Source organism: Zea mays, chromosome 1, assembly GCF_902167145.1.
Source record: "Zea mays cultivar B73 chromosome 1, Zm-B73-REFERENCE-NAM-5.0, whole genome shotgun sequence".
Lineage (NCBI taxonomy): Eukaryota > Viridiplantae > Streptophyta > Magnoliopsida > Poales > Poaceae > Zea > Zea mays.
In genome coordinates, this window is record NC_050096.1 from 117,750,807 (window position 1) to 117,765,878 (window position 15,072).

Below are 15,072 nucleotides of genomic sequence, written 5' to 3' on the forward strand. Positions count from 1 at the left end.
GGTGCAGAAAGACCGTACTGCTGCTAGGGAGGGTAGGGGCAGTGGGAGATGGAGTGGCCACGTCGATGGCGGTGGCGGTGAAACCGGTCACGTCGCCGCCGCGGGTGAAAAGAGTCGCTGGTGCATCGACCAGAGATTCTGCGCCGCTGCATGCTGCAGGCGTGCCGAGCATTTGGAGGCCATGGGAAGGCACGACAGGAGAATGGGCGGTGAGGTCGAGCACGGCCGCTACCGCCGGAGGGAAAGTTGGGCCGCCGCGTGCGTGTGTGCTGGACGTAGGTGTGGCGTTGGAAAGGGAAGGAGAAGCCAGGTGAAATGGAGTGCGGTCTATGCCGCCGTGGGTTGGGATGGGCCGTTGTCGGCGTGGAAGAGGATGTGGGAAAGAGAGGTGTGGTGGCTGTAGGGTAGAAGAGGAGGGAGAACCTAGCTAGATACCATGTTAGAATGAGAGAAACCCTAACTCTAACCCTAAACTTGATCACTATTGATTCAATTAAGAGTCATCAGTAAAATTTGTGGATGATGTATAATGGTTTTTTCATAATTCTCATGTACTTTGTCCTCTCTCCTAGGACTGTTGAGGACTTTGATGACTGGACAAACTGGTTACTTTATAAAGGTGGAGTTGGTGTAAAGGGCGACAACAGTTGGGAATCTTGGTGGGATGAGGAGCAGGTCAGTAGCAATTTACTTGTGTTTCAACTATATGTTTGAGCCCTCAGTGGTTTGTTCCTTTCACTTACAACAATACGTATAATTGTATATACAGGCGCATATCCAGACATTCAGAGGACGTATTCTTGAGACAATCCTCAGCCTTAGATTTCTCATGTTTCAGTATGGCATTGTGTACAAGCTTAAAATTACAGATCATAATACTTCTCTTGCAGTAAGTTGTGCTCTTTTGAGTTGTCTTTCATCTTTAAGACCTTCAATTGTTCTTCTAACTAACTATTCATCAGTATACGGGCGTGTTTGGAACCCCCAAACTAAAGTTTAGTCCTGGTTTTGGACGCTAATTCGGAGGACTAAACATGCGCTAATAATAAAATAATCACGTTAGCGATGGCTAATTCGTGAGACGAATCTATTAAGCCTATTTGTAGAAATGTAGCTAGAATAGTATTGATTGATTGCATAATAGGGTAGAGGTTACACATATGTAGGCAAGGATCACAGGGTTTATAGAAATACCCAATGTCCCAATCACAGATTGATCCTTGCCTCACCAGCTCATATACCCTACCTATTTTGGCTAGAGTACATGGGGAAGGTAATCATATGTCTAGCCCTGATTCTAGCTTACCAAAACTAACACGCCCCCATAGTTTGACCGCCGGTGGAACGAGTCCTGAACTCCTTAAAGACAGAGGATAGAAGACCCTTGGTGAATATATCAGCATACTGTGATGACGTTGGGACATGAAGAACGCGAATGTCACCACAAGCAACACGTTCTCGCACAAAGTGGAGGTCAATCTCGATGTGCTTGGTGCGCTGATGCTGAACTGGGTTGGAGGCCATGTAGATTGCGCTGATGTTGTCGCAGAAGACCACTGAAGCGCGACGTAGTGGTGTCTGTAACTTGTGAGGAGCTGTCACAACCAGGAAGCCTCGGCGACTGCGTTGGTGAGAAACCGTGTTTTGGCGCTTGGACGACCATGAGATGAGGTTGTCACCTAGAAAGACTGCATAGCCTAAAGTAGACCTGTGAGTGTCAAGACATCCAGCCCAGCCTGCATCAGAATACACCACTAACTCCTCTTGGCTCTGGCAGGGATGGATCATCAACCCCAACTGCAAGGTGCCTCGAACATAACGAAGAATGCACTTTAGTCCTGCCAGATGGGGTTCTCGAGGATCATGAATGTGAAGGCAAATCTGTTGGACAACATATGCAAGGTCGGGTCAAGTGAAGATCAGATACTGTAAAGCACCTGCTAGACCGCGGAAATCCGAAGCGTCCAGTGCGCCAAGGGGGTACCAGTGTTAGATAAAACCTTTGGACTAGTGTCTAATGGGGTGGTGCATGACTTGTAGTCGGCCATACCCTCTCGATTGAGAATCTCCAACATGTACTGATGCTCTGATAGAAATATACAGCCATCACACCGCTCAACACACATCCCTAGGAAATGATGTAACTGGTCGAGATCCTTCATAGAAAACTCCTAAAGAGCTGCAATAGTGCGCCGAAAAAGAGCCGTGGAGGATGCTGTGAGGACAATGTCATCCACGTACAGAAGTAGGTAGATGGTGTCGCCCCCGTGGTGGTAGGAGAACAACGAGGCATCAGCCTTGGCGTTGACGAAGCCAAGAGACATCAGGTGGGAGGCGAAGCGACTATACCAAGCTCGGGGGGGGGGACTGCTTCATGCCGTAGAGAGACTTGTTGAGGTGGTAAACGAAGTCAGGGCGTATGGGTCAGCTAATCCGGCTGGCTGAGCAGCGTAGATAGTCTCGGACAAGTTTCCGTGGAGAAAAGCTTTCTTCACGTCGAGTAGGTGGATCGCCCAGTCGTGGGACACGACGAGGGAGAGTACTGTGAGGTCGGTGTTAGGCTTCACCATTGGACTGAAAGTCTCATCAAAGTCGATGTAAGGTCGTCGAGTGAAACCTTGAAGAACCCACTGAGCCTTGTAGCGTTTGAGAGTTCCATCAGCCTGAAACTTGTCGGAGACGACGTTGGTGCGAGGGGGCGCGGAACAAGACCCCAGGTGTTGCTGTCAAGAAGAGCAGAGTGTTCAACTTCAATAGCCTCGCATCAATTTGGATTAACGAGAGCAGTGCTGAAAGTCCGAGGCACTGGAGACAACGTATTAGCCTGGTAGATGGACAGGAACTGGAGGCCAGATTTGGCCTGCGTGGCCATCACGTGGTTGTTGACGAGCGGAGGAATCGGTACTGCACCCTTGGGAACCGGAGGCCAACGTAGTGCCGAAAGTCTGAGGCACGGAGACAACGTAGTGGCCTGGTAGATGGACGGGAACCGGAGGCCAGATTTGGCCCGCGTGGTCATCACGTGGTTGTTGACAATCGGAGGAATCGGTACTGCACCCTTGGGAAGACTTGGTGTAGATGTAGAAGGCGAGTCTTCCACAACATGTCGGTGACGCGTGTAGATGAGCAGGGGGCAGCAGGATGTAAGGCCGGTGCCGTCGGCGCAGCCGTGTGTGGCGCGGGGGAAGCCGATGCCGCCGGTGCTGTAGACGCCACGGGGAAGGCTGTCGGTGCTATCAGCGCAGCCGCGAGGGGCGCAGCCTCGTGTGGCGCGGGGGAGGTCGAGGTCGTCCCTCTAGTAGGGCTAGCCGCAGCAGACCCACCCGGACGTTGCTGAGGGGAGGTGGTTGCTTCTGGGGCCACACGTGGCTGTCCGGGAACACCTGTAGGCTACAAAAAATGTGCTGGACTGATAGGGTGCAGCACAAAGTCAGTGGGATCGAGCAAAAAATCAAGATCGTGTGGACGGAGGCAATATGAATGATGGGAAAAGGGAAATGAGGTCTCATCAAACACAACGTGGCGAGAGGTGATGTCTCGATTGGTGAGAGAATCAAGGCAGCGATATCCCTTGTGGTTAGGAGAGTAGCCAAGGAAAGTGCTGAGCATGGAGCGAGGAGCAAGCTTGTGGGCGGTTGTGGCTGAAAGGTTTGGGTAACAAGCGCAACCAAAGACACGAAGATGATTGTACCGTGGAGGAGCACCAAAAAGAGCAACATGGGGGATGGAGGTTTGAAGCGTTTTGGTGGGTAGGATGTTTAGCAGGTGAGTTGCGACATGTAACGCTTAAACCGAGTAGGAAGGGGGCATACTTCCTTAAAAAGTAAGGTACGAACCATGTTGTTGATGGTGCGGATGATACGCTCAGCAAGGAGGTGTAGGGACAAGACATGCGAAGATGGATGCCGTGGGTTAGGAAGAAGGTGCGAGAGCTCGCATTATTGAACTCGCGGCCATTGTTATGCAATCAATCAATACTATTCTAGCTACATTTCCACATGGTATCAGAGGTTACACATATATAGGCAAAGATCACATGGTTTATAGAAACACCCAATCACGGATTGATCCTTGACTAATTAGCTCATATTCCCTACCTATTCTGGCTAGAGTACACGGGGAAGGTAATCATATGTCTACCCCTGATTCTAGCTTACCAAAACTAACACTATTTAATACATGATTAGCACATTTTCTGTAGCAAAATATGGGGTAATCATGGATTAGTTAGGCTTAATAGATTCAACTTGCGATTTAGCCAATGCTTATGCAATTAATTTTATTATAATTAGCTCATGTTTAGTCCTAATTGGCATCCAAACACCCCTTAAATCTGTATTGTGATTTTTACATATCATGCATAGATATTGTTTTTTTTCTTGAACGCGCAGGAGAGCTGCACATCTTATATTAGAGAGAGAGAACAAAGGCTTGCAACCATTTCCAAAACAGAAACAAAAAAAAAGGTTACAAAGGAGTAAATGTATTAGATCCTATATTACTCATGAAGCTAGGGAGACCGAGCTGACCCAAACCCCTGGCGCCCGCCAAGAGCCAATAAGTGAGCTCGTCACTGAACTGCTGCTGCACCCTCTAAATGGAGGGAAGATCCTCATCAAAGACCGTTCTATTTCTATTTAACCAGAGGCACCAAGCCCCCAAATTGATGACGCAGTTGATCCCTTTTCTCTTTTCTTTCCTTGTACACTGTTTGGCTCTCCTCCACTAGACCTCAAATGCCTGCTCGTCAGCCCTAGGTGCGAGGTGAGACATCCCGAAAGAATCAAAGAGAAGAAACAGAATTGCCTGGCAAAAACACTAGTGAGGATGTGCTGTATCGTTTCCCTTTCCTGGTCACATAAAGGGCAACTGTGTGGGTGTTGCAGCCCCCTCTTCTCCCGATTATTAGCAGTACACACTTGTTTCTTATTGCTAGCCAAAGTAAGAATTTGCATTTTTGAGGAGCCCAAGACTTCCAAAGTCTTTTCCAGGTTCAAAAGTAATAGACCTCAGAAGAAGGCCTGATAGCAAGATTTGGAAGAAAAGGTCCCGTTACCAGTATGCCTCCAAATATGCTTATCAGCTTCCTCGGTGAGAGCCACATTCTCCAATAAATCCCAAAGGAGAAGATACTGATGGATGCCATTGATGGACACCTCTGGCTTGATATCTCCAACCCAGCTTCTGTTAGAAAGGCATTGAGCAACTGTTCTAGAGCAAGCCTCCTTAGGCACAACCGCAGCAGCCATTTCTGGAGCCAAATCAGCAATGGTCTCCCCATTAAGCCACCAATCTTTCCAAAAAATCTTATTTTGCCCATTACCAACTAAGGTCACCACTGAGATGGCAAAAAAGTCGCGAACTCTTGTTTTTCACGTCAAATCTCTTCAATGTTATTAAGCTAATCATTCGGTAGGTTTTTCTGTTTGAGGAAAGGGAGGACATCAGTTCTCTTCCACAGGATATTACAAGATTTGATTGTTGTAGGGATCATTTGACTTCACCTTTTCTAGATCCTAAAAGAATTTAACCCTGTTTATTTGTCAACATTATGCAACTCAAAACATTGTAATTTTTTATAATGTGAAATGCAATGTATAAGTAGTCAAAGGATAGAACATACCCAATGATTTGGACTTGAATAGGAGTGAATGAAAAACAACTATTCAAGTTCCTGCCTGAACCTTGATTTATGGCTTCTGTCGAGTTTCAACTCTAGCCTACTAAAAACCTTTGTTGTTGGTGGTGTGAAAGGCAATGTATAATGTTTCCTTGTTGAATGATGTTATTTTACCTTTTCCAAATAATTTTGTTATGGATTTTGGTCTTGAAGTAGACATTTGTAACTTAAATGTTCAATTTAAGCAATATAAAAACTTTAATAACCAACCGTTTGGATGTTATATTTAACATGGGATCCTACCACCAACCGAGTTTTGTTTTTGTTTTTCTATCTAATGCCTTTTGTCACTGCAGGTTTACGGCTTCTCATGGATTGTACTCTTTGTTATGGTTCTTCTTTTCAAGGTTTTCACGTTAATTCTTTGAACATTCAAATGTTGCATGCTTTAAGATTATATATGGATGAACTCTAAGCTAAGCTTTGTCCTGTTGTGTTTCAGCTTTTTACTGCAACTCCTAGGAAGTCGACAGCCTTGCCGACTTTTGTTAGGTTTCTGCAGGGCGTCCTTGCTATTGGGATAATTGCAGGAATTGCCCTTCTTATCGTGCTCACATCATTCACTGTTGCTGATTTATTTGCAAGTGCACTTGCTTTTATAGCAACCGGCTGGTGTGTCTTGTGTGTAAGCACAACATCCTTATTTTGTTCGGGAATTACTTGCATTATATCAATGTGCTATCTAATTGAATCAAATTTGGTACTACATCCGTTCTTGAATATTTGTCACCCGCCAGTTTATTTTCGAACTAAAACGCGACAAATAAAAAAGAACGAACGGAGTGCCTAGTTAATGGCTGGTAACTTGCCCGGTGCCACACGCCTCACTAAATTTTTCTTGTCATGGCAGCTGGCCGTAACATGGAAGAGGGTAGTGAAAGTCCTTGGGCTATGGGATTCAGTCCGTGAGATTGCAAGGATGTACGATGCAGGAATGGGAGCCATCATCTTTGTGCCCATCGTCGTCTTCTCATGGTTCCCCTTCGTGTCAACATTCCAGTCACGTTTCCTCTTCAATCAAGCGTTTAGTCGAGGTCTGGAGATCTCCCTCATCCTTGCAGGGAACAAGGCGAATCAGCAGATTTGAAAGGCCCTGCCGCATCCATCGTATTTTTCTGTTGTATATTCTGGGAATTACTGAGAGCTGCTTAGTTAGTTTGAACAATTTAATGAGCTCGATTTGAATGACAACCTTCTACATAATTGCCCCTGTAATTTGTACACTAATTATGCGGAGAGGCAGCTACGGCAGTAGAGATGAGCTGATGTATGTCGATTTGATCTTAACCAAACCTCTCTTTAAGGCTACGACGGTTCAGTAGGCCTGCACTAGTATGTTGCACCCATCCACGTGACATGGCATCTTCATTATGTTACCCATCCTCGTACCAATATTTAAATTCTATTATATAAATAGTTTAGTATATAGTATAAAACAATATAAATAGTATAAGTTCAGTATATAGTATAAAACAATATAAATACTATGAAACAATGTTTTGGATGATCGTTGAATCACTGGACAATCTCTTATGTTGCATCAATCCAAGTGACTAACGTCTGGTGTGTCAGTAGCGATGCAGAATATACTGTACAAACTACTCGAGTGCAATCGTGAAAATCGTTTTGAAATGTCTTGAACTTTTAAATTTAATTTGAAATAATGCATATTCTGTTATTCCAGACTATAGTCGTATATAAACTATTATTTGTTTAATCAACATCAATCAAATTTCCTTTACAATATATTAATGAAAATATATAAAATTTTAAGTTCTAAGAGATATAAAAAGAAAAATATTCTTAATATAAAATAATTTAATATAATATCATTTTTTATATCTGCTTGTATATATAACTTAAAAATTGATATATTGGTATAGTATATAATAGAATATAATTATATTTTTGCAAATTATTTTAATTACATAATTATATGAAAAGCTCGATTGGCAAGTATATACCTGCCTTATAGTTAAATCTTTCTGTATCCTGATTTTGTTTACAGAATTCGTTAAACACTGTATAAAGGTCATCTTTAATAATGTTAATGCTGATGGATGTTAATGGGTATTTGATCAGCCCCATTGGCTGTATTTTCGCCAAAGAAAGGTCAATTTCTTTAATCCGCTCCAACGAAAACGTTCTAGTCGTATCCTCATTCTCAACTCCACAGATTTTCTTACCGGGAGCCCAACAATTATGGTCCATGAGGACCGTTGGTTAGAATGGCAATAGTATATATCTATCGGGTAGTAGCATTTTATTTCTGTACCCATAAAAAAAATTATATCCATTGGGTTACCCATATACCGTTACGAGTAGGGTGTAATCGGATCGAATATGGATGTATATCACTGAAACCATATTTGTTTTCATATTTTTTTTCGGATTCGAGTACGGATATCGAATACGAATAGTTTTGAATACGAATACAAATACAAATACAAATGTTCTCGTATTTTATGGATTTTAGATCCAAACATTTTTAAGAATACTATATGGGCATATATTGCTCCTCCGTAAAATTTCACGAATTCCTAAAAATATTTGTGTATTATTATTATTCTACAGAAAATTAACAAAATGCTATTTACAGGTTTTTCAATCACATCAAAATTTTCAATCTTGTGCATGCTGTTTTTAGTTTTAATACAACTGACCTCCAGTTTTGTTCGGTGTTTTTTCACCTTTTCGCTTGGAATAAGGACACATTACTTTGATAGAACAATCCTTCATGGCGGTGCAAAGCAAAACATATATTAATCGTTACTATTGTTACTTCATGAATTTTGTTAACATTTTCCTTTATGCAGTATCGTGCTACTGGAAGAGGTTTTGTTGTTGGGCACATAAAGTTTGCTGAAAATTATAGGCTCTATACTCGAAGTCACTTTGTCAAAGCGTAAGTTGTTACTTACCAAAGCATATAAATTGTTACAGGAAGTTAACATATGCTACTATTGCTTGCACTACCATATCTTTCTTTAATGGTTACGAGTGCTGTAATGTCAATCATATGGCTTGTAGGAATATTTTCTTGTTCTAAATAATTAGATGCATTTATTTGTCTATCCTATCAGTCTATGTAAATGACATGTGGGACCACGCCCCATTCGTTATTCACTAACTTAGTATAAATGAAAAGTCTACCTCAAATGGCTGTATGGAAGAGAATCCCCCTATCTTTATTACTGTACCAAATGCCTATTGCAGACATGAGGAAGAATTTATCATTTAGAGCGATCATAATGTATATTTTGAAACATGAAATCTAAACTTTACCATAAATTATGTTTTGACATTGGTCATAAAACCCTGATTTATGTATATAACGTTCAGAATCATACCTAGGAATACTGGATATATGTTTTTCTAGACATTACATGGACCTGGCACAACAAATGGAATATTTAGTTCTAGTTAATTGTACTTGCTAGCATTACTTGATAATCCATCTGAAAGACATCCTTATCGTAGGCTTGAGGTTGCTCTCCTCCTGACCGTTTACATTGCATATGGATACACGAAAAGCGGTTCATCTTCATTTATTCTAATTATTATCAATAGTTGGTTCCTCATTATGTCCTAGCTTTTTGCGCATTACATTTTCAACCCTTCTGGTTTCGAGTGGCAAAAGTATGTTTATATCCATATCCATAATTTATTTTCCTTTAAGGTTTGTTGTCATTTGTTAGAATGAGAGAAACCCTAACCCTAATAAGGGTTGGGAATGCATTGATATAACAGAGTTAGGTGGCTATGGTCCACTACAATAGATGTATACATTAACACCCCCATAGTCACAACTCTATCAGGTACATATGTTGAGATTGGACCGGAACTCGTTGAAACAGTGGAATGAAGCCTCTTGGTGAAGATGTCATCGAACTATGTAGTGGCTGAGACGCGGAGAACGTGGACATTGTTGACAACGACACAACCCCATTCTTCTCGGGGTTTTGACGCTGTGCTTAGATTTCTGAGTTGCTCTTGTTGTTATTTCAACAGTGGACATCTTTCCTCCTCCGCAAACTATCTACAAAGTTTGAGCTTGTTCTAGGTCGTTTCCTCTGCCTGGCATGCCACCCATGTGCATGGCACTGGTAGACCCCCTAGCACTGCCGGACTTACTCGCGACACTGCCGCTCTACCTAGCATTGCCGGCTCTTAGCTCGGCACTGCCACTCAGTGTTCTTTGTGCTTTTCACTTTGATACTTTATAGACACCTGTGCAGTTTTCTGAGTTGCATTTTTGTGTGATCAAACGATAGTGGTTTGATTCATATTGTGATCTGATGCTTTGTGAGTCCCTGAGGGTGTCTGTGTTGAGCTTTGGGATCAAAGTCACGTACTCACAAGTCGAGAATTTTTAGTGGCTACCATTCACCCCCTCTGGTCGCCTCACTGGTTATTCAATTGGTATCGGAACCGGTTAAGGATTTCCCTTCCCTAATTAGTTCGAAATCCACGAAGTCGACATGGAATGTGGTGTTTGCATGCCACTGTTCTTCAATGGGACCAACTACCTATAATGGAAGATTCGCATGCCTGTGTTTCTCCAAAGTTATCGAGTTTGGGAGATTTGCCTCGATGCTACTTTTGATGCCCAGAGTGCTCGGATTACTCCTATCCAATTGGAGTTCCATGATTCAAAGAACAAGGCTCAGGATGCTTTGTTCTTAGGCCTCTCACTGGCTGAGTTTGAGCGAGTTGGGCATCTGGCTACGGCTCACGAGATCTGGTCCACCCTCGAGATATTTCAAGAGGGCAATGATCATGTAAAGACCAGACTCTTTGAAACGTACCGACGAGAGTACGATAATTTTGTGAAGTTGACTGGAGAGACCATTGATACAATGTTTTCTCGGTTCCAGTCGATTGTCAACAAGATGCGTGCCAACAAGGCACAACTTCCCTACGATGATCATGAGAGAGCGTAGAAATTTCTACATAATCTATATCAGAGGGTTTGGAGGTGAAGGTCTCTACAATCATTGAGTCGCCCAATTATGAGACTGTCACCATGGATGAGCTTTTTAGCAAGCTCAAGTCCACAAAGATTGACCACCAGACCTAGGCCAAGATTGAGAAGCCTCGTGCACCCACCATGGTCCTGGTCTCTGGAGGTGGTGCTTCCTCTAACCCTCACCTGATATGTTGCTTTGTCTTCTTTGTTCACCATAACAGAGGAGCAGGTGGAGAGCCTCGGGGATGAGGAGCTGGCGTGTAGGACTGGTGAGGCAACGAGAGGGGAAGTGAATGGGAGCCACTAAAAATTATCGTCTTATGAGTATGTGACTTTGATCCCAAAGTTCATCCCGAAACACCTCGAGAGACTTAAAGTAGTAGATCAGGGTGTACGACAAATCAGTGTCATTTGTATGCACCAAAAACCCTAAGAATAGCAGACCTAACTTCCTAGAAAATATCAGAGTCAAAATCACAAGGAAGTCCGAGTGGTAATACCAACCTGAGGTTCAGGAGTGCCGGGCAAGCAAAAATGCCCAGAATGATCTAAAATTTGATAGGCCATTTGCGTGGGGTAAAAGAAGTTCTCTGGTAAAGTATCAACCCCAAAAAATAAGAAATCAAATCACAGATCATAAATCTCGAGAGTGATGGGGTTTTGTTGGGGTTTCCTCAAAAGGAACTCAAACAGAAATATGCTCAAATCACGACCAAGAATTGCATCGCATGAGCGTACGTAGTGATCCAAAGAGCCTACTTCTCCACAAATCAACCCCAAACAGAACCCATATCAAAAGGACTCAGTTTCTCCACAAAACCAGAAGAGAAGGGAAGGGAAAAACCAAAAACACTAAACTTCAGAAATTCCAGCAAGGGTGCAAAACTGAAACATAGAAGTGATCAAAACCTGTGGGCCAAACCGGCAACCCATCCTCGGATTAAACTTGAAGAACACAAACACAGTCGAAGTGCAAAATTGTTGTGGATCCTTGGCTAAAACTAGAGCCGTCTAGAGATAGAAAATATGAGCAGTAAAACCATAAGCCAAAACAAATGGCAGCCAAGTGATGCCGAACTAAACAACCTACCCTTCTATTTATAGTGGGTTATTTACACTTCCTAAACTAGCCCTATTTACATAAAGCCTATCCACTCTACCGGGGGCGAAATGGACCAACTCCTAGGTTTTTGATCTAATGGCCACACGCTCCACGCGAAGTTGCTTCACCTTGACGCACCCTTCACTGTGATGCTGTCACACCCGGTTCCAGGGGGTAGAACCGAGCACATACCATATGTGTGCCAAGATCCATTTCCACACATATGTTGTCGTCACAAGTGTAATATATCAAAAGACAATGCAATAAAGGCGTAAAGAGAGTATAATACTTTATTACATCATCTGAATCATTATATCTTTAACAAGTGTCACATCAAAGTAAGGCGGAATTTAAATAACATGGGTAATCTCCCACAGGAAGATGACCGACGCATCGTTAGACTTAGAATTTATCGTCGTCAAAATCTCCATCGAAGTCTCCAGCATCACCCTCTGATCGAAATATTAGCAAGGGTGAGCTCACTTATGGTCGGGGCTCAGCAAGTGGGGGAAAATTAATGCAGGTATAACAAGGTGAGGCTAAGGTTGAGCAGTAAGCATTTTAGTTGGTCAACATTTTATTAACAACACCTGTCTTACTAATAAGTGTGAATCCCAAGTATCCCATTTAAACAAAGGAATATGAGTATATCAAAAACACTTAAGTGAAACCACTTAAGTGAACAATTGGCAGATCATCGGATCTCAATTTATTTCCATCTTCAAGTTCAATTATCATGTGAGGAGTCCAGTCTGCTCTTAACCGGGAGCACGACTGATATATCAGTTTTACACTCTGCAGAGGTGGTACAACTTTACCCACAAGCCATGTATCCCATCTAGCCTGAGTTGATCGAACCCTTAAACACTGCCGAGATGAATGGCTAGGGATCCATTATGAGTCTTTCACAAAATACACTTAATACGAAGCAACCCGCTAAGGTTTCTAAAGTAGATGGTGGAGGCCCCCTGGTGAGGTACCTTAGCCAAGAATACGTCCCCATGTTAACGTGGGCTGCCAACACCACCGCTCCCCCTCTTGCCCATATTTTAGGTAAGGTTGCTAGGCACTAAGCATATAAAGCTAATTACCAAAGCCAGAGCCATGATAGCACTCGTGGTTGCACAGTTATCCTGGGTGGTCACTCCATGTTCCAATTAATTTGAAATAATGTTGCGTTAACCATCAGGTTAATATCATAATTGCCAATTTCATTATCGGAACATTAATATCAATTGATGAGTGACATAAAAGTTATTAAGTGGAGCGGTAGCACAAATTTGCAAAGCTTAATAATTTCTCCAGGGTAAACAAGTTATACAGTTGGTAAAACTAGGAAATCCTTAATTAGGTAAATTCCATCAAATTATGCAGTATATCAAAAGTAAACATTATTGTATGCATTGATTGGGTACAAATAGAATATACAGAGGGAGAATCCACTTGCCTTGCTCAAAAGCGTCTTGCGGGTTGTCCTCGAACGTATTCGAATCCTCTACCACACAGTCAACTTCTAATATCGATTCGCATATCGTACATACAAAAAAATCATTCACCAATAAATAAACATGCACCATTACATAAACATACACCATTACATTCACATTAGCACATCACACTTAATACACACATAAATACGTCTTAGGGCGTAAATGCTTATTAATTCATTTATGACTATTATTGCGAGTCATAAATGGTGAAATTATGAGTAGGTGCTATAAATATAGTTTTAACTAGTATTAATCCGTATTAATATTATTAATAAAAATAAATGGTAGTTATTGTCTTTAATACTAATAAATAGACTAGTAAATTTTATTCTTTTTATTTCTAACTTGAATTATTGAGTATGGATAAAAATGAATCTATTAATATTAATATTATAAAAATCCATATAAATTACTAATTGGACTTTTATAACATAAGTGGGGTTATTTTGACATAAACATGTATTTTACTAACTCCAAGAATTTAAGTGCTATACTCGCGAACATGTTTATTTTGGCCAGTAAAAATCTATTTTCCATACTACTAGTGGTATTTTCTCCTTTCTTTCTAAAAGAAAAATATTAATAATATAATCGGATATAAATCATCTAAAATCCTATAATGTTTATATGACATGAATTCTATACTATTTTCTAAATCCATTAAAATGAACCTATGACTATAATTCTCCAAATAGTTTCTAAAATTCATTGTGACCAAATTTTAACTACAAAATTTCCTATCTAGTGTTTTTATCACCAACGTGTGACTACTAAATTTTCGTCATATTTCTCTCTAATAAAAAATCATCGCATCGACTAACATGAATAATCACAGTGCACTAATAATCGCATATATCTACCAAAAATTGCATAGCGCACATATACATGTATTCGGATCACACATGTTCATATTACAACAAAATAAACATACAATTCATGAATTGAATCAAAAGAATTTCGAAAATACACAAATTAATTTGGGGTTGTCTTCCACCTTGGGTTCTCGCTTGCGCAGGGAAATGGAGATGGCTCGGCAAGGAGGTCGGTCGAGCAAGAGAAGCGGGCAGGGGTCCTCGACGTCAGGCAGGCTCCGGCGGGGCGAGCTCCGGTGAACTCCGGCGAACTCCGATGACGACGGTGAACTCCGGCAACAACAGCGAGCGAGAGAGTGCGAGAAAATGAGAGTGAGCTCGGGTAGGGGAGGAAGAGAGAGAGAGAGAATCGAATTTATAGGGGAGAGGGAGGGGAATGGAGGGTCGGCCAGGGGGAGAGGAGAATAGTCGGCGGCTCCATTACACGGTTTAATGGAGGCGGTTTCTTCTCATGGCTTCAATGGAGAGGAATGGGGAGAGGAGAGGATTTCGGATGTATGAAGTCCATTAATGGGGAAACAAAACGGCACGGCGGCTCGGTGGCTTGGTCGGGTACGGGCGGTGTCCTGGCGCGGCGTCGAGTCGGCCTCGGTTGGCGCGCCTGACTTCGCGGCTTGGGGCCGGTCGGGGCAGGAACGCGCGTGGGGCTCCCGGCGGCGCGTCGGCGTCGCGCCTGACGCGGGCTCGCTCTGCTCGACCGGGCGTCGGGCTTCTGGCACGGGGCGAGGACCTCGGCGTGTCGGGGAAGGGCCAGTCGCGTGGGCTAGGCGGCTCAGCCGCGGAGTGTGCTCGGGGAAGGCTCCTGGCGCGGCACTCGGACAGAGAGAGAGGCAGAGGAGAGAGAATAGGGGGAGAGGGAGTAGGGAGTAGAGAGCGGCGGTGACAGGGAGAGCCAGCAGGGGGCGCGGCTAGGGTTTGGGTTGCTGGGCCCCTAGTGGGCCTAAGGTTGGGAGTTTTTT

General features: G+C 42.9%; 1 protein-coding gene across 1 annotated transcript in view; it reads left to right on the plus strand.

The window, feature by feature from the left end:
- LOC100216809 (putative glycosyl transferase family protein) overlaps positions 1–7,001 on the plus strand; it is a 74,989-nt gene extending 67,988 nt beyond the window's left edge. The window contains exons 47-51 of the mRNA NM_001348664.1: positions 573–675; positions 770–889; positions 5,977–6,027; positions 6,123–6,305; positions 6,531–7,001. Coding sequence (NP_001335593.1) covers positions 573–675; positions 770–889; positions 5,977–6,027; positions 6,123–6,305; positions 6,531–6,767 — 694 coding nt within the window. The 3' untranslated portion in view covers positions 6,768–7,001. The remainder of the gene's footprint in view (positions 1–572; positions 676–769; positions 890–5,976; positions 6,028–6,122; positions 6,306–6,530) is intronic.
- The last annotated feature ends 8,071 nt before the right edge of the window (positions 7,002–15,072 follow it).